Source organism: Hippichthys cyanospilos, chromosome 18, assembly GCF_059441005.1.
Source record: "Hippichthys cyanospilos isolate Australia breed blue-spotted pipefish chromosome 18, RoL_Hcya_1.0, whole genome shotgun sequence".
NCBI classification, from domain to species: Eukaryota; Metazoa; Chordata; class Actinopteri; order Syngnathiformes; family Syngnathidae; genus Hippichthys; species Hippichthys cyanospilos.
Window position 1 is genome coordinate 16,565,160 of NC_142386.1, and position 21,010 is coordinate 16,586,169.

At 38.7% G+C, this 21,010-nt stretch overlaps 1 protein-coding gene across 1 annotated transcript in view; it reads left to right on the forward strand.

Annotated features, from left to right (window-relative positions):
* The window catches only part of zbtb20 (zinc finger and BTB domain containing 20), a 41,312-nt gene extending 21,148 nt beyond the window's left edge, over nt 1-20,164 (forward strand). The window contains exons 2-4 of the mRNA XM_088439959.1: nt 1,238-1,362; nt 2,742-4,247; nt 17,384-20,164. Of these exons, the coding sequence (XP_088296085.1) occupies nt 2,762-4,247; nt 17,384-17,931 (2,034 nt within the window). The 5' untranslated portion in view covers nt 1,238-1,362; nt 2,742-2,761 and the 3' untranslated portion in view covers nt 17,932-20,164. The remainder of the gene's footprint in view (nt 1-1,237; nt 1,363-2,741; nt 4,248-17,383) is intronic.
* Nucleotides 20,165-21,010: the final 846 nt, after the last annotated feature.

Genomic DNA, 21,010 nt, shown 5'->3' on the forward strand with positions numbered 1-21,010 from the left:
ACATGACATGATGTTGTTCTTTTTCCTTGATAAGTCTTTTTTTAGGTTCGCCTGTAGTCCCTGGAAATACTGTTCAATACTGGATGCTCGGCTGTGCTCCTTTCTCAACCCGTTGAATTGCTATAGTAATTGCCTACCAAGCAACGTCGCTCTCCACTTGTGTGTTTGTGTGAAATTCAGACATATATGCTCGTTGGTTTTAAAGTAATCGTAACATTTTTTGAGGGGGGGCAAATTGTTTCAATTTTAATTGTCTTTTGGCCCTAAACCTGAACATTTGGCACATCTCTTAAAATAAATACATAAAGAGATTTGACATGTTCTCTCGCCTGACTCAATCGGAGGGGAGGAGAGGATACAGAGGTCACTGATTGAAGTTAGATAGACTTTTAATCTGCAGGTTTTAACTGACAAACACATTAAAATGCTGCTTTTGCTGCCATTTCGCAAAAGACTAAAAATGTGGGATGCCACTGTTCAGTGTGGTAGATTTCATTGAGACACCAAACGGATACTTCACACTGCTTCAAATTATTTTTCCCCCAGTGCAAGTGACCTGAAATGACACCAAATTGCTTCAGTTTTTTTTTTTTTACGTTTTGCAGGCTGCCCTCTATATACTGTGTTGTATAAAAGCTGCTGTTTAAAAGCTTACGCATAAATTCAGCAAAAGCAGCTCATCACATGTTTAATGATGTTGAATGGCGGGCTTGTGTTTTGCGATGAATGTCTTGTGTGTTTAATATTGGGATTCTTTTTTTTTTATTATTACAACTTGTAAGAACTGCGGGACGTCTTTGTCTTGTTTGAGCTGTTGGAGATGAGAAAATAGCGCGCATGCACATATTCACTCACACACTCAAACACACACACGAGCACACACTCCCACATACACACACATACACACACACACACTGAGTGCATTAATTAATGTGGAATCAAGATCGTTTTTTTAAAGGGTGTGGTTTTGTTGCCCAGTGACTCAGATAACTGCTGAGAGACTAGCTATCTCCAATATAATTTTCACCCTTGTTGTGAGATTACACACAGGACGGTCCATTTTCTTGTTGTTTTCTCTCTGAATTTTGGCATCGAAAACTCTTCACACATCTGTTGCAGCATGTCGGAGGTAGACATTCATGTTGCTTCGGGTCCATCAAGGGAGTGGCAATATCGATGTGATCTAAAGATTTGTCTTTGTCTCCCCCCCCTCTCTCCCCTGCAAACACTTTGGCAGAGCAACACATGATTTGGGAAGAGAGGACTGACAGCCTTGCCTAGCGCCCGGCCTCTGTGCAGCCATCTCCACCAGCAATCTGAAGCTTGACCCGTACTTCATCACCAGCCGCACGTCATCTAACTGTAAGTCCCTTTTCTACATTTTAGATTCAACAGTCGAATACTTGGAATTATGCACAGTATGAGTTTGTTGGAAATACCATCTCATTGCTTCAGGATTTTGAAATATTAGGGCTATTCCATTATGATTATATGCTTTGCACTTACTGTTAATTTCACATGTATCATGCGCCGATGCGCAGTGGAATTGTGAAGCATATCTCAAAGCTATTTCCCTCCTCTCTCTGGTTATGCTTTGTTTTTTCCGTCTAATGTTTTACTAGATGTATGTTTCAACGTCATTTTTACCCTTTGTTTAGTGTAAGGTAACTATCATTTAAAAATGTATTTGCACTCATTTAAATGAGGCCAATATTACCTGCATACAATGATGCTTTTCATGGTTTTTCTTTGAAAAAAAAAATCAATTATCCTCCAGCTTCCACGTGAAAACAATTTGAATTGTATATTATGTATGAAGTAGTGTGAGTGAACAAATTGGAAGTATTTTGCCTCTAATTCAAAACTGTGATTCCCTATTATTTTTTTCCCCTCTAAACTTTGATAAAAATCTATCAAGATCAATCCAAGCACACTGATCTACGGCGGCATATCCAGTGTTTCCTGAGTTTGGAAGCGCAGTCATCGTGAGCACATTACCAACAAAAGAGTCCGCTTTATCCTCTGAGTCCTGTGCGCCACCCACTGGCGATTAAAGGACCATCGCCCCCCCCCAAAAGAGAATCTTCAATACACCATGGAATTAAGAATTACGCTAAGACATATGAGTACAGAAATTTTGTAATATAAATTTTTATCATTATTATGAATATTGCGGTACAATTTTCATGCAGTCAGATCAGAAATGTATTTAAACGTCCGTTACGATCAGGATATTATTTATTTATGATTTACACTGTCAGAAAAGTATTGGTTTAATATTGTGGTAACAGTTTTGAGTTTTGTATAAATATTTAGCAGTAAGTTGAGCAGTGTTTATCGAAAATAATTAGTTCAAGCTCTTGCATTTTGGAAAGATATGCACAATATACTCTTTTTTTTAAAACCTTAGAGCGCAGTCTAGGGTTAAATGATTTTGTTTGGTTAAGACAATTTCACATAATGGAGGACATGCAATGAATGAATACTTGACATTTTTCATATTTTTAACCCACAGATATTTTGAGTTACAAAAAACATGCCTGAATAGTTTTCTTCTTTGTGCAAAAACAAAGGTTGCATTTTACGGTGGCAGTGTTTTTGTCAGTTTCCCAATGGCAAGAATGGCAATTCGCAATTCCAATACTGTTACAGCACAAGCGGTGCGAGCACAGTGTAACTAACGCGGCTGAATAATGCGGCGTCAGACTCTAAACGAGGTGTGTTGCTGGCCCTGTTTTTAGGTCACATCAGTTGCAAGGGGATGACCGAGCGCATTCATAACATCAACCTCCACAACTTCAGCAATTCTGTACTTGAGACCCTCAATGAGCAGCGCAACCGCGGGCACTTTTGTGATGTGACTGTTCGGATCCATGGGAGTATGCTGCGAGCTCACCGCTGCGTGCTGGCCGCTGGAAGCCCCTTCTTTCAGGACAAGCTGCTTTTGGGCTACAGCGATATTGAGATCCCCTCGGTGGTCTCAGTCCAATCCATCCAAAAGTTGATTGACTTTATGTACAGCGGGATCCTGCGGGTGTCTCAGTCGGAGGCGCTGCAGATCCTCACCGCCGCCAGCATCTTGCAGATCAAGACCGTCATCGATGAGTGCACTCGCATCGTGTCCCAGAACGTGGGCCTGGCCGGCCCAGGGGGCTTCTCTGTCGTACCGGGAGACTCGGGCCAGGACACCCCCCGCGGCACGCCTGAGTCGGGCACGTCCGGCCCCAGCAGCGATGCCGAATCGGGCTGCATGCAGACATCATCCCAGCAGAACGTAGATCGAGCCTACACCTCGCTCTACTCCTACTCGGGCCTTTCCAATGGCACCCGCGAGCGCTCCCTGTACATCAACCCCGTGGCCACCAATTACGAGGCTGGCGCCAGTGTTCACAAAGACCAGCAGTCGCAGGATCCCCCCTGGATGAACCGCCTGCAGGATCGAAGCCAGCAGGTGGAGCGCTTCATCTCTGCGGCCGAGTCCACGCACTGTCGCAAGCAGCCTCGCCCGGTGCGCCTCCAGACTGGCGGGATGCATATCAAACAGGAGGCAGAGGACGAGTACGGCTGCTTCGACGGCCAGGCAGACGGCGAGCACACCGACGGTGCGGGGAGCGAGTCCAAGGTGGAAAGTTTTGACTCCGGCGTCAGCTCCTCCATCAGTACCGAGCCGGACACCATGGAGCAGCAGCCCTATCTGAGCTTTAACCGGGATGTCAGCGGCGAAGGCCAGCCTGGGGAAGAAGGCCTGCTGCAAATCGAGGTCAACGACTCATCGCCGGAGCAAGCGCAAGACCCCGACGAGGGTGAGCACAGCCACGGCGACAGTATTATAATACAGCCGCTGCCCAACGCCATCATGTCCCAAGCCCTGGCCGGCACACAGCACTACCTGCGGCAGGTCGAGTCACACACCAGCAATCTGCGGATGCCGCACACCGTGACCAGCAATTCCCAAGTCTTGAGCACCGGGGGCACCTTCTTGCCCACGCTCTTCCCCCCGCAGCCCAGTAGAGACAACAAGTCTTTCATTTTCCTTCCCAGCCAGCAGCAGACCCAGTTTGTGACGGTGCCGCCCCCGGCTATGCCGTCGTTCACCAATGCCATGGCCGTGCCGCCCGTGCCATCCCAGCAGCAACAACAGCAACAGGCAATGGGTCAGGGCGAGAAGAAACCCTATGCATGCACTCTCTGCTGTAAAACCTTCACTGCAAAACAGAACTACGTCAAACACATGTTTGTGCATACCGGTAAGTGGCATTGTCTCATTGCCTATTGAAAACAAATTAGTACATTTCACATTCACATAAAAAGGCTGCCCCATCATTTCATTTCCAGCTTTAGAATCCAGCAATCAGCCAAAGATCTTTATTGAGCTTACATAAAAACCAAAATAGTACTGTGTGGAGCAGAGTGACAACACGTTCACTGACGGAGGGATTGATCCGTGGATCTTTACAGTGACAATGCATTACTACTTGGATAAAAATAGGACTTCAAATAACAATAATTTTACTCCTATAAAATTACAGTACATGAACAATGTGCGTGAACTTTAATAGAAAGTCAAATTGGGAGATGTATTCTGTGAGCCAAACTAATGGATCGATGCATGCAAATGTCTAAGTACTATTTCTTCATTTATAGTTTAAGTCCAGTAGAGATAAAAAATCACATACAAATATGTCAGTGAAAATTAATTCCAGAAATTACAACATTATTAGTAATATTAATTGTGCTAATGTTAAATGTGTCTCTTTTTGCCCTAGCTTTTGTTAGTTATTTTTTGTTGTTGTTTTTTTAAACCACATTAAACTGAGTCTCAGAAATTCAACCCTAGACTATTATTAGAGTGTGTTAAGAATTGTACATACTGTAATTAGAATTGTAACATTCGTGATATACAGTACCATTTAAAAGTTTGGAAGTACCTTCAAATTCAAATGGTCTCAAGCATATTAAAAAGTCAAGAAAGCATGCCTCATTTCAGGTCATAAAGCATCATCCACATCATCTACAATCTACATATAAAACTGACTGACAAAGTATCCAGATGTGGAACTCTTTTACATTGGCAAATGGCAGGTATTTTTCAAGAGTATGAATTATAAAACATCGTGTTTTGGTTTTGCTTATTCAATTATTTTGTTAATATTTCTTCAGAATTGTCATGGCTTATTATTCAAGATAATTTTCAATGAAGAAAAAACACAAAATGAATGAACTTTTCGCTGCTACTGAAAATATATCAGTAAGAGGCATTTAGGCAGTGACGGTCCGTGCGTTTCACTCATAGGCCTTCAGTTTTTCGGCCCCCTCAGCACACATACGCATTACTGGGCTACACAGGCTATTTTCTGGAACATTTAAACATCAATAAATCAGCAACTGAACCATTACCATTATACGAGATACTGCCAGAACTTAAAAGATTTAATAATAATTTAAAATTATTTGTCCACAAAGTTTTTATGAAGTCCACCAAGTGTCATGTCGGTATGGCATGTTAGCGATGGATGTGTGAAGGCGGATCCAAAATGCTGGAAAGCATGATGAGATAGGCTCAATAAAACGATTTATTACTTGCAGAAGCTGAGCGAAACATGAAACACTAGAGGTACACGAGAGCTGGAACACGCTCGTGACAAGTGACACAAATTATACTAACGACAGACACCAGGGAAAAACAACACGAACCCAAAAGCAAAACAAGTCAAACTCTACAAAATAAAGCCACAACAAGAAAAACCCAAACACAACGTGACACCAAAATAAGATTGTACGCTAAATTACAAATCACACTTATAATAAGAACATCAATTTATTTCTTTACCACTAATTGAATGTGAATGAACAAAATAAAATTACAAAACCATTTTAAAAGTGAAAAAAATAAAACAAATGCTTGACTGAAACGCGTGTTTCTTCTTTCAATACAAAATCCTCTCTTCTTTCTTTCCTCAGAACGAAAAAAAGAATAAATAAATCCTTTTGTATTGACATCGATGCCAATGCTAAAAGTCGTGTCGGTCCAATTTCTGTTTTGTTTTGTTCAGCTTGTGGGTTAAAAAAAAAAAAAAAAAAACGGGGAGTAGATTTGAATTTTCTGCTAAATGTCCACGTGTCTGACTTCGATGTACGCTATGCCTCATGGTTACGCAACATGTTTTTTCTTTTTTTTTTTGTCAATAACTTTATTTAACTACTTCCAACGTTAAACATGTTGGATCAATATAACACCGCCTTCGTGTAGTGAGCATCCAGTCACGTCACGTTCAACGTGAGGCCTCTAGATGGCGAACTTATGGCTCGATTGACTATTACAGCTGTCTATTAAGCATTCTGCGCTTGCGCAGAAGCCTGCGCAATGTTGACGCAAATGCCCTAGCTTCTGGTGAAGGCCGATTTCACACCGCATAGTGACACGCGTTTGCTGAATTCTAATTGGTTAAAAACTCTAACATAAAACTACAACACTGCAAGGAGCGTAACCAAATGGATATAAAATGACATGAAAAGAACAGAATATGGAGAATAATTATATATATATATATATATATATATATATATATATATATATATATATATATATATGTATATATATATATATATGTATATATATATATATATATATATATATATATATATATATACATATATATATATATATATATATATATATATATATATATATATATATATATATATATATATAGTAAAAATAAATGTAGAATGAAATCAACTTTTACAATAGTTATTAATAGTTTTAGTTATGACAATATCCGGTTATTATGGGCTAGCAGAGAAGGCCTTGCTGGCCTTGACAGACCACCACTGCATTTAGGGTTCATTTAAAGTGGCAGTTATTAATTTAGCACAAAAATAAATTTCTGATCATTTATTAAACAGTCATTGAGGCTTGACAGAATGACGCCATGAAAATAAAATGTCTCACCGATTAATTGCCTGGGTGATTAACTCGGACAATTATGATGATTTTTGTATACTGCTGTACGTTTCAAATAGATTTGTCAAGTCACAGTGACTATATTAACTAAAAATGAAAACACTGATTCCAAAAATAGGTTTTCCAAAAATTGCATTCCATTAACCATACCAAACATTTTCCTTGTGTGAAATGTGAATTTTGATTGAATGAATAATTGATTGATTGATTGACTTTATGGAACATATAAACAAACTGCAAGATTTGATAAAAAAAAAAAAAAAAAATCCAAAGAATAAAAAGAACTTGTTACTGAAGGTTACTTATTACTGAAGGTTATTCAAATGAAGTAGGAAGAATTTAAACACTTCTTTAGTTCTATCCCTAGTTTTCTTTATTTAACTCCTATGTTATGAATACAGTAGTTGGTATAATGGAAAATAAGTATTCAGCCAGTATTACTATAACATTTTGTTTTTCGCTGACCACCTGGTTTTGTTCGAACAAAGACTCTTTCACTTAACATACATGAGCTCTTTGTGGAGCTAGAATGAGACAACTTTGACAGATAAGAGTCTTAACAACACAGACATATATCATTTTGGATCATTTGACCCCCTTCTTGTAGAGCCATAGCCTTAATTCTTTCACTTGTCCCAGCACATTCTTTGACAAATAGATCACCAGACTGCTCTGTTAAGACTTGTGTCTTTGAAGCTTCAAATTAAAGAAACCCCAAACTGACGATTGGTATTCCATACTACAGTATTTTAGTGATCTTGCCTCAATCCTAAAAAAATGCACAACACTTTTCCTCATACCCCAAGACAAAACAAAAACAAGACATTCTCCGCTTATCAGCATAAATGTAGACGTCATTATATATGATGCATACCATTTCATAATATAGAACTTAGAATGCTCAAAATTTCAATTAAAGTGTGGAAAGTCGAGACATTAAAATGTGCGCAGTCAGACACAAAGGGCGTTTTACTGCTTCCCCGCCGGTGGCCTTGAGGCGTCCACAACATGAAGTCAGCAGGAGTATTAACTTTGAATTGTCAGCCAACAAGCTCATTCTTTCATGAAATGCGGAGCACACCTTCTGTTTGGCTTCTCGTGCTGACTGCATGTGCAGTGTTGCACATTTGTGTAAATGACCGGTATTGGCTCCTAGATGTGTTTGTTGATGGAGTTGTGGATAGAGCCTCAGATAAGGAACTCATTTTTCCCTACTCTCTGCAGATGTGGTTGAACCATTAAATTGAAAAAAACAAAAACAAAAAAAAAAAAACTAAACATATTTTTACCTTTTCAACTTCAGGGTTAAGGTTGTTTGTTTGGTGCTAAATGCATCATGTCCGAGGATAATCAATTACATCATGTAATAATGTGCAATGTAATAATATTGTGTAATAATATTATGTAATAATATGTCATTGTAATAGTGTTTTATTATAATTTGTAATATGTAAAGTACTTTTAGTATTAAAGCACTAAAACTAATCAATTATTTTAGGGTTAGCAATTGATTACCGTATTTTCCGGACTATAAGGAGCACTGGTATATTAGCCACAGCAGCAAAATATGAGCAAAAAAATGATATTTGTCACGAATAAGCCGCACTGGACTATAAGCCACAGGTAATAACATCAGATCTTTACGCAAAAAGATGGTATATGAAATTTATATATTTTTTTATTAGTTATTTAATTTTTTTTAATTGTCTGCCAACAGCAACATCCTCTCTTTAACAGACTGAACATGCCTGCATGTTTAGTCCCAACATATTTATAGAAAATGGATGGATGGATGAATATCTGTTTGTTAAATTGCAGTTCAGAATCGAAATCAATACTTAAATAGCATCTTTTTTTGTGTCCCTTTGTTTGATAGTTTATATAATGAACATAACACATTCTACATACTGTAATTCATATACAATCATAAATACATAACTAAAATCACATATATTGTGTACTGTATTTAAAATTTACACATCACAAATTTACCCAAAATTTTATACATTCTCTTCTTAAATTTAGACATATGTATTTTTTTTTAATAATACAGTGGGCCCCCGGGTTACGAACTTAATCCGTTCAGCGGCTACGCTCGTAACTCGAACTGCTCGTATGACGGGCAATCCAAACCTATGTTAATTCGTGAATGCGTGCAACGCGTTCAAAAACCTTAGGTAAAAACATCACGACTTTATACACATATTAAAAATGAGTAACATAATCTACTGTACAGTTAAATTAGATAACATATACAAAGGAAAAATAACATTTACCTTTGGAGCGACGTGACTTGAGCTGGGTGGAGGCGGAGGGGAGCAGAGACCAACCCGCAAAGTTAACACAGTTACGCTGATATGCTATTGCTCTTACAATGTCACAGTCACTGTTTCAATCACAGTGTCAGTCACGGAGATGCTAAAACATATCATCCTCTTACTTCTTCCTTTATGTGAATTTCCCTACGGGGATGAATAAAGTATCTATCTATCTATCTATCTATCTATCTATCTATCTATCTATCTATCTATCTATCTATCTATCTATCTATCTATCTATCTATCTATCTATCTATCTATCTATCTATCTATCTATCTACCGCTACTAGCAATTTTAGAAGCTATGTCTAACAGATAAAGTTTGCAAAGTCTTCACAACATTCCTTCCTTCCGTTTTTCACTCATTTTCTCTCCTTCCTTCCATCCCGACCAGCTGTGCCATCAAGCTAGATAAAGGCGTTCGGCCAATAGCATATCGGCATTTCTGTGATTGACGTGACGCCGGCCAATAGCATCTCCGTGAGTGAGACCGGGTGACCTTAATCGACCAATAGCATATGGCATCTCCGTGACTGACTCCGTGACTGACACTGTGACTGAGACAGTGACTGTGACTGAGACAGTGACGTAAGAGCAATAGAATTCACGTTACTGTCACAAGCGTCAACTGCTGATTTTGTTGACGCAGCCAAGCGAAAATATATTTGCATACACAATGGCCGGCATGTCGGATTGTTTGTAAGACGAAAGGTTTGCTCGTAAGTGGGGGACAAAAATCTCTGTGGTCCACGCTCATAAATTGAATTGTTCGTAAAACAGGGTGTTCGTAAACCGGGGGCCGACTGTATATTGTTTTAACTCTTTTTGAGCATAGCCATTGATTCACATCTTTTCAGTTCTATTTGATTGTTGTTCCATAAATTGACACCTCGAACAGATACACACATTTGCTTGCTGGTGGCTCAAAAATAAATAAATAAATAAATAAAAACACAGATAAGCAGCACTGGACCATAAGCTGTGGGGCTCAAAACATGAGGAAAAATTCACGGGTTATAGTCCGAAAAATACGGAACTTTAGTTGCTAAAGTACGGTTAAAAAATACTAAAATAATGAAGGACTTTAGGTCATCAAATACTAAAGTACCAAAGTTAACACCAATCTAATGAAGTAATCAATTACTTTTGGGTTATTAATTGATTACTTTACTTACGAAAGTACTAAGAGTATTCAAGGACTAAAATAATTAAGGTGATGACTTGAAGTACTAAACCAGAGGTTCTCAAACCTTTTGGAGTCACAGACAGCTTTTTGAAAATGAAATCTTTCATGGACTCCCGTTGCAAAAGTTTGCGGAAACAAAACAAAACATTTTACAAAAAAATCAGCCAAATATAAATCCCTTTTCATTCACCAACATATTCATTTTGACAATTAAATCTGTTACTTTTCATGTTGTACTTTTCGTGTTACAACTTCTCTGATTTACGTTATTTTCATGTTGTGACCTGGAATACTGAGTTTTTTCATTTCCTCTTTATGACATTTTCCCAGATTTGCGACAAAAACAACTGTCATGACCCTAGGGGGTTGGCTGTATTTGTGTTGTCTTGCCTCCATCTGCAGGCGTATTTAGGTAATTGCACTTACTCACTATTGCTGTCTAACTGCTTCTGTGCAACGTGTGACTACAATGCTGGTCTGCTATTGGTCAGCCTCACTTGTTTCAAAATGGCGGAACGGTAAAGCTTTGTTTGATTGTGAGTGGTTATAGAACCATATTTATTGTGCATTTTACTCCTTAATTCAAAGTTGAAAGGGTTAGCCATGGGTCCCAAGATTGCTAATGATGTTAAAGAGAGAAGTAAGAAAATGATTTATATGGAAACAATGCTGGAGATAACACTTATTAGGGAATATGGGCAGAACAAGCGGCACTCAAAGGTAAATAAATCTTTTTTAATTTTTTCCTTATGATGTTTTCTGATTGTATAACTGTATATTATATATACGTAGCACTTACTATACTATTTTGGTACCAATTTTTAATATGTATGTACAATTTTGATGTTTTACCTGGGGTTCTAAACGCATTAGCTATTTAACATAGGTTTGGATTGCCTGTTATATGACGAATTCGCCTTACGACCCCAACCGCGGAATGGATTAATGTCGTAACACGAGTGCCCACTGTACTTTTAAACTGAAGTGTTTAAGTGATTAGCATTTAAGTACAGAAAACATCATAAATAAAAAATATAGAAAGGATTTATTTACCTTTGAGTGACGCTTGTCATGCCCATATTCCCTAAGCTTTACCCAGTGGTTCTTAACCTTGTTGGAGGCACCGAACCCCACCAGTTTAATATGCTCATTCAGCAAACCCTTCTTTAGTAAAATATAATGTTTTTTTTAATGGTGCACGAAATGAATTATGCATTAATATCACCTTGTTCAAATAACAAAACCAACACAGTGCATGGTTGGACATCTCAGAGCAGGACGCTTTCAATGACTGTGCCCACTAATATGCAGACTAGACTGAAGGGTGGACCTCTGCCTCGGAGGCTCCCCCGAACCCCTGAGACCAACTCACCGAACCCCTAGGGTTCGATCGAACCCAGGTTAAGAACCACTGGCCTTACCGTTCCGCCATTTTGTAACAAGTGAGGCCGACCAGTTGCAGACCACCATCTCCGTGAGGAGACGCCGACAAATAGCAGACCAGAATTGTAGTGACGCATTGCAGGGATGGCAACTGAAAATAAATGTAATTACCTAAAAATGCCTGCAGATGGAGACGAAACAATACAAATACAGCCAAGCCCCAAGGGTCATGAGTTTTTTTGGGTGCAAATCCAGGAAAATGTCAGAAAGAGGGGATGAAAAAACTCAGTATTCCATGTCGCAACCTGAAAATAACATAAGTCAAGGACGTTGTAACACGGGGGTCCACTGTACATACAATAGTTCATTTTAGTATTTCATTTCCTTAACTTAATAGCTCACTATTTTCCCTATCAATTATTTTAATTATTTGTAAAGTAATCAACTCCTTTCATGCTTAATTCATTTGTTACCAGCCATTTAACTAAACACTTGGAACACTCTCTCTCTCTCTCTCTCTCTCTCTCTCTATATATATATATATATATATATATATATATATATATATATATATATATATATATATATATATATATATATATATATATATATATATATACAGTCGGCCCCCGGTTTACGAACACCCACTTTTACGAACATTTCGACTTATGAGCGTGAACCGCGTTTTTTGTCCCCCACTTAGGCACAAACCTTCCATCATACAAACAATATGACATGCCGGCCATGGTGGTCGAACATTTATTTTCGCTTTGCTACGTCAACTAATTTGGAAGTTGACGCTTAACACGGCGTCGTCGAACGCTATTGGTCTTACAATGTCACAGTCACTGTCTCAGTCACGGTGTCAGTCACGGAGTCAGTCACGGAGATGCTATTGGCCGGCGTCACGTCAATCACAGAAATGCCGATATGCTATTGGCCGAACGCCTTTATCAAGCTTGATGGCACAGCTGGTCGGGGCGGAAGGAAGGAGAGAAAATCAGTCAAAAACAGAAGGAAGGAATGTTGTGAAGACTTTGCAAACTTTATCTGTTAGACATGGCTTCTAAAATTGCAAGTGGCGTTAAAGGAAGAAGTAAGAGGATGATGACAATAGAAACGAAGCAGGTGATAATAAAAAAATACGAAGGAGGCGCATGCAAGGTCAACCTTGTTCGTGAGTATGGCCGTAACCGCTCGGCAATCTTCTAAGACTTTCCCTGCCGGGGGACGGACCTCGATGGACAACAAAATGGAGAGGCTTCTTCTATTATGGATTAAAGAGAAGGAAATTGCCGGTGATATGTTTTAGTTTGAGAAAAGTTCTTGTTTAAGAAAATAAATCAATAAATTCTGCGGGTTGGTCTCTGCTCACCTCCGTCTCCACTCAGCTAAAGTCACGTCGCTCCAGAGGAAAATGTCATTTATCCTTTGTGTATCCATGTTAACTTAATTAACTGCAAAGTAGATTATGGTATTAATTTTAAATGCGTGTGTATATTCGTGATGGTTATAACTATCATCACGCTTTGCCAGTCAATGTGTACGTACTATTGACTTCCCTTTGCTACATCAACGAAATCATCTGCTCACGCACAATACGGTACCGCTGATATGCTATTGCTCTTACAATGTCACAGTCACTGTTTCAGTCACGGTGTCAGTCACGGAAATGCCGATATGCTATTGGTCAAATGCCTTCATCTAGCTTGATGGCACAGCTGGTCGGGACGGAAGGAAGAGAGAAAATCAGTCAAAAACGGAAGGAAGGAATGTTGTTAAGACTTTGCAAACTATCTGTTAGACATGGCTTCTAAAATTGCTAGTGGCGGTAAAGGAAGAAGTAAGAGGATGATGACAATAGAAACGAAGCAGGAGATAATAAAAAAAAAAAAAAATACGAAGAAGGCGCACGCATGGTTAACCTTGCTCGTGAGTATGGCCGTAACCGCTCGGCAATCTTCTAAGGGCAAGACTTTCCTTGCCGGGGGACGGACCTCGATCGACAACAAAATTGAGAGGCTTCTTCTATTATGGATTAAAGAGAAGGAAATCGCCGGTGATAAGTTCTAGTTTGAGAAAAGTTCCCGTTTAAGAAAATAAATAAATAAATTTTGCGGGTTGGTCTCTGCTCCCCTCCGCCTCCACGTCCAAGTCACGTCGCCCCAAAGGTAAATGTCATTTTTCCTTTGTATATGTTATTTTTTTTAACTGTACAATAGATTATGTTACTAGTTTTTAATATGTGTATAAAGTCGTGATGTTTTTACCTAAGGTTTTTGCGCGCGTTGCACGCATTCACTAATTAACATAGGTTTGGATGGCCTGTCATACAAGCAGTTCAAGTTAAGAGCGTAGCCGCTGAACGGATTAAGTTCGTGACACGGGGGCCCACTGTGTGTGTGTGTATATATATATATATATATATATATATGTATATATATATATATATATATATATATATATATATATATATATATATATATATATATATATATATATATAAAATTAAAATGACCGTGGCACCGCACGTTCAACTGCGCTTGACTCTTCATTCATACCGTTTCATGTTTGTCGTTTAAATATCCCCGTCTTTCATTTATTTCTAACTTCTTGCCGCTCCATATAGCAGGTCAAAAACATAGAATGCGTGCCGAGGAAAAAGTTAAACAGACAGCGGCGCCACGTGTTCACCTGCGCTTGGCTCCTCACTCATCCCGTTGCATGTTTGTCGTTTAAATTTCCCTGACATTCGCTTATTCATAACTTCTTTGTGCTCCATATCGAAATAGCGGATCAAAAATATATCATGCATGCCAAGGGGAAAATCAAAAGTATTGCGGCGCCGCGCCCTCATGAGTGCATGGTTTGATCTGGATCTATTCTGCGCTCTGCGGCTCCTTTGTTTAATAACAAATATTCTTTAGTATAATATCCATACAACGCTTATATTGTATGAATAAAGTTTGTATTCTATAAATTAAGTTTGATGACTTTGCTGATTGTTTTTTATACATTACCTTTAGCGAAGCACCATCTAGTAGCTGCATAACGCAACTCTATCTAGTTTCAACTCTATGTGAGCCTTATAATCCGGTGTGTCTTATATATGACATTTTTTTTAGAAACTCGACCATTCATTTGTGGTGCGCCTTATAATCTATATATATATATATATATATATATATATATATATATATATATATATATATATATATATATATATATATATAGGTATATACAGTTATCCCTCGTTTTTTCGCAGTCAATTGGGACCGGAACCCCCCCACAATAAGTGTAAACCATGATATAGCCCCCCTAACCCCCACACACACAGAATTTTTTATTTTTTTTTTTGTATATGTGAAAAGACTTCATTCTATGCATATTATTCAAGACAAATATTACTGCAGTACTGTACACAAATTTACTTAAATCTTAAATGATTAAACCTTATACACAAACTGAACAGTAGCTACCACTTTCCATGTTTTGAACTCTCACGAGCAGCTGCCCGGACATCGAATTAAAGTGAAGCCTCTTATATCATAACAATACACTTGAAATTTCGATTCATTGCAAAAGAAATCTAGGTAAAAGTCAGATTTCCAAAGCTGTGCATTTCTCTGTTGCTGTCTCGGGTGTGTGCGTTTGCTCTCGGCACGCCTACGAGGCACGTGATCGGCTCTCAGAGATCAAACTGTCAATCAAAGTGCTTACTAGCATGTTTGTAACGTGTGCGTGTGTGCTGAGCTTAGCGCACACAGGCGGTTGGTTACAGGAGAGATGAAAGCATGCTTTTGGATCCTCTTGCCTTTTGTAATAATTTGGAATTTTTGGAGCTTTGACAGGGGATGCTGTTGTGTACCTTACATTGAAAAGATGTCTCTGTATGACCTCTTTTCATTCTGTGAAGCCCTTTGAGACTTCGGTGATTTAGGGCTATATAAATAAAATTTGATTGATTGATTGATTGATTGATAAAGTGTAAACTCTGCGTTTTAATCATGTTCAGTAAGCTTCTTGTTACTCGCTCTAGTCGGACGTCCGAGGGAGTGCTAAAAGTATAGGCACGTGACTAGACACGGAAAAGAGAGGGCATACCAGTACATTTACTGTATAAGGTTTAACCATTTAAGACAGATATGTCCAAGGTCCGGCCCGGGGGCAAAGGCGGCCCGTGTTCAATTTCCATCCGGCCCGCAGCCTCTGTCATAAAATCAATAACGTCTGGCCCGCATTGAGAATTAATACATTGGACAGCAGCGCTGTTACCTGCGTGTGCTAAATGCTGCCATTTCTAGGCTCAATTAGGAACAGCAAATTAGTATATGAGTAATTGACTGTATGAGCCCCTAATTTTCTAAAATGGCGACAATCAACAAAAGGAGGAAAGTGGAGCTGCAGTGTGACGCAGTGAGCTGCCGTCACCACCAGCAGCTTTTTTATCGCCAACTTTTACTGACAGCTGGATAAGGACAAGTTTCCAAGAGATTCGAGCATTTGGTAAGAAAATGCTAAGCTTGTTCGGGTCGACGTATTTGTGTGAGAAGACATTCTCGGTTATGATCTTAAATAAGAGCTGTGTGCGGACACGGCTACCGGACTCTCACTTAAAAGTGAGCATCCATACTTGCTATAGAGCCACACCTGGCCTTTGTCCTGCACTCCAGATCTCAGTTTCACCCATTACACTCATGCGGACAAGTCATTTTTCATTTACGATAAGTCTGAAAACTTTTTTTTATTTTATTTTTTTTTAAGTTTTCACTCCAGAATAATAAACCTTTAAAAATCCAATCAACATTTATAGTTACAAATGTCATATTTTAAATGAGCCCTGCACTTTTTGATATGACAATTACTTGCTCATTTCTCTGTTATTTTGTTTAAAAATTACCATGGTGAGATATTTAATTATGTACCCAAGAATACAATTAGTTCTGTTCAATTGTTACAAAAAAGTGAAGTTAAGTGAATATTCAATTTCAATATTTAATGGCAATTCACTTTTGATATGCATGTTTCAAATTAACCAAAACACATGCTTAAGATAGCTGAAATAAAAAAAAAAGCAAATGTTAAACACAGAACAGCTCGCTGAAATGTATTTAAATTAATTGCTGCTATATGTAAAGAACGCCAGCCAAGGTTGGCCCCCCTACATTTTTAACACACCAAATCTGGCCCCTTTACAAAAAGTTTGGACACCCCTGATTTAAAATTAAAGTAAATATGTGTACTGCATTCCAAGGAGTGCCAGTGACAAGTGCATTTATAGATAACTTGCCTATCTGGCACGTCTCTTCGCAATATTTTTTTTTCTCCCCCCAAAAAATCAGCGATAGGCGAGGCACTAAGTAGCGAGGGATCTCTTTATATATATATATATATATATATATATATATATATATATATATATATATATATACTGTGAGTACAATGAGTTAAATGTTAACTTTCCACATGGCATTTCAGTATGTAATGATCTTTTGTTTTTTCCCTCCCCAATGGTGTTTAATGTCCACATAGGAGAGAAGCCTCACCAGTGCAGCATCTGCTGGCGCTCGTTCTCCCTGAAGGATTACTTAATTAAACACATGGTGACCCACACAGGGGTTCGGGCCTATCAGTGCAGCATCTGCAACAAGCGCTTCACCCAGAAGAGCTCGCTCAATGTGCACATGCGGCTGCACCGTGGCGAGAAATCTTACGAGTGCGTCATCTGCAAGAAAAAGTTCTCCCACAAGACCCTACTGGAGCGCCACATGGCCCTGCATAGCACAGGCAGCACCCTTGCGGGGCTGACTGGCCCTGGCGGTGCCCCTGGCCCGGTCTCCATCCCACTCCCCCTCCCCCTCCCTATGGCTGTCCCTGAGCCCGGCGCAGGAGCGGTAGCCTTGGCCATGCCTGTGAGCGGAGGAGCCGGCGATGGGCCCGGGGTCCCCACCGGTGTGGGCGTGGCCGCAGAGGCCGGCTGCCAAGAAGGGACCACCTACATGTGTTCCGTCTGCCCTGTCAAGTTCGACCAAATGGAGCACTTCAACGACCACATGCGAATGCATGTCTCCGACGGATAAGTACAACTACTCCAAAAGAATGACAAACAAAAATGGCACTAGATTTTCCTTATTTTTCTTTTGGGGTGTGGGGAGTAATGAGTATAGACACTGGCACATTAAGTTTCCCAAAAAGACACACACACATTTTTTTTTTTAATTCAAAATAAACAAAAAGATGGTGGCCTTAAGGCTTAGTAGTTTGATATTGATCTACTGGATGGATCCTAACTACAGGCCTCTAAATGTATGATTTCCTAAAATACTGATTTATGTGTTGAACACTACCGAAAGGCCTACAAAAGAAACGTACACACAAACACACCTTTAGTGTAGAACTATCTGCGCAAATATGTTGTGTGTGGATCTGCATGTGTCCAGTGTGTGCGTGCGTGCGTGCATGTGTGTGTGAGATGCCATTTAAAATGGCCCTTGTGAACCCATACTGACCAGTTTGGAAACGATAGCTGTCCAAACTTACTGTGGTATAATTTACAATAACAACAACAAAAACCGTCGTGGTGGGGCTACATATTCCTTCTAAAATACTGACAGTCACAAGATTGCCTTCTAAAGTCAATTTCAAAAATGTAAAATCATAAATTTGACACTGGGTTTTATTTATTTCTATGGTAGAAAGAGATTATAATGCAACTGTTGTTAAGGTACAAATTTCAATCACTTCCCATCAAAGATGGTTGGAATAATATTTCTATGTTTTGTAAATGAGCATGCGTTTTTGATGGTTTAGTTTACTAAATTAGACTGTGTCAATGAGTCATTGAAAAAAAAGTTTTCTGTGCTCATTTGCATACACTGCCAAAAATCTCCAAAAAGACTGTTAGTCAAGGCAAGCCAATCATATAATGAGAGCAATTTATTTTCTTCCCCCTTCTTTTTTAATACTCTTTTTTTCTCAGCCCTTTTCCATTTACAGTTCAAGCAGAGCACATAAGTAACTACACTCTTTCCACTTACATCAGCCTGTTATGGACTGTAGATTGTAAAACAAAATTTGTCCCTCCAACTATTGTTGTTATTGATCATCCTACGTGTTTTTATTTTTTCATTTTCTATTCATTCTATTACGTATTCTGAGGCTTTAGCTTGGCTGTGGATTTGAACAGTGGGAAAGACTTTGATATCCTGTTGAACTCCTAGTTTGTTCTTGAAAAAAAATGCCATCTGATTTATAGAACAGAACCTGTTCAAGACTTTTGCCAAGCTGTTTTAGCGATGGGAGCTTAATTCATTCTCGATGTGTGAGTCCTAAAACATTTTGAAAGAGAAGATTGAAGAAAAACAAGTAGATCTCCCACGTGATTTTGTTATATATTAAGTATATACAACATACTGAAAACACACCTTGTAGATGGACTTTTTACATAATAGTATACATTCCAGTTTTTCTAAAGGCTTGGACGCACAGTCACACACACACACATACAGATTAGAAGCTAGCATACTTCCAGTAAGATGTATTCAATGTATCAGAAGAGATTGATGTTTGGATTTTGATATTTTCCAAAAAAAAATAACAGACACATAAACACATGTGTATGTATTAGTGCTGTCAAATTTAAGCGTTCCCATTGGATTATTGTAATTTTTTACAGCGTTGACCAAATAAATAAATCAACTCAACTCAGTGCCATTTGCTTCCTGATTTACATCCTGAGGCAGCTGAACTCCGAATTTAGAAACCAAATTTATATTAGAGTCACGGGCACACTGAAAGTTTGTGCATTTTTATGTGAAAAAGTTGCTCTTTGTTAAAAAATAAATAAAATAACAGAATTTTACTGAAGTAACTTTCAAGCTGTTGAGAAATGTTTTTTAATCATGATTAATCATGAGAAAGTTTGGATTGGAAATTTGTTTTTGCTAACAGCACTAATATATACACATATTTATATGTACGTGTGTGTATGAATACATATATACATACACATACAGACACAGTAGTAGAGCAAAACACACACGCACACACATTACACACATTATGTGCAACTGCTTTCTGAAGGATTTGCTCCTTGGTGTGAGGAAACAACTTTTGTAGTTATGTTGTTCACTGTGCTCCTTATTTAAAAAAAAAATAAAAAAAAAAAAAATCCCACACACAAAAACGTGCTACTTTGCACATTTTCTGAAAACGCCTGTGCTTAATATGTAATCACACTCGTCAAAAAAACTCTGTTTTTTTTTTTGATTTTAGACAGAAAAAAAATGCCCCCCCCCAAAAAAAAATCTTGATAAGTGGACTGCGTTATTCTTTTGCATATATGTTGCACTGCTTAAACCAATAAGTGCACTACTGTTAACAGAGATATAGTTTTAGAAAAGAGGATTTTTTTAATGAAAAAAAATCTAACATTTGGTTCTAGAGTTGACGTGTTAGCATATAGCTTTGTTTCAATTTGAAAGTAATCCAGCGGTTCTTGGCTTTCGTTAATGCTTGCGGTTACTGGCAGTAGATCACCACATGTACTATTTGTACAGTAATTATGCCGTTTTGACGCAAGCATTTATTTAAATGTGTAATGAGGTTTGCTCGTCCATGTTTTTTTTTTAATTCATGTTTTATGGAGTCACTTCCCTGTAATTCAATAGTTCAACTGCATTTTTTGAGACAGAGTTTTCCTGAGAGCTAAGCAACAGTAATAATCAACGGCAACTTCTGTCTGACTTGGTGGTAGTGATAATAAGTCGTTATCACGCTATGAATAATAAGAAGAATACATGTATTATTGTGTGTGGGTGCGTGCGTAACATAGATGATATATGTCTCCTAGTATAACTTTTGGGTGGGCGTGGTGGAGGTGATGGAATGCAGCTTCTTCGATAATCCTGTATGTGTCCGTGGGTCGTGCACCATTGTGTCCTTTCCTTCCTTTAGTGGGTGTCGTCTATCCGTGTGCTCTTTTTAGCCGAATCAAACTGTTGATAAGCGAAAATATCTTGACCTAGTAGGGCTTCCTTTGCAATATGCAGCGCAGGTACAAGATGAGGAGCAGCTTCTTAGCGTACATTTTGGGCTGGGCAGTGGCAAGTCAAAACCAACTTCCAAATTGGACATTGATTTTGTATTTGCCCGTCTCAT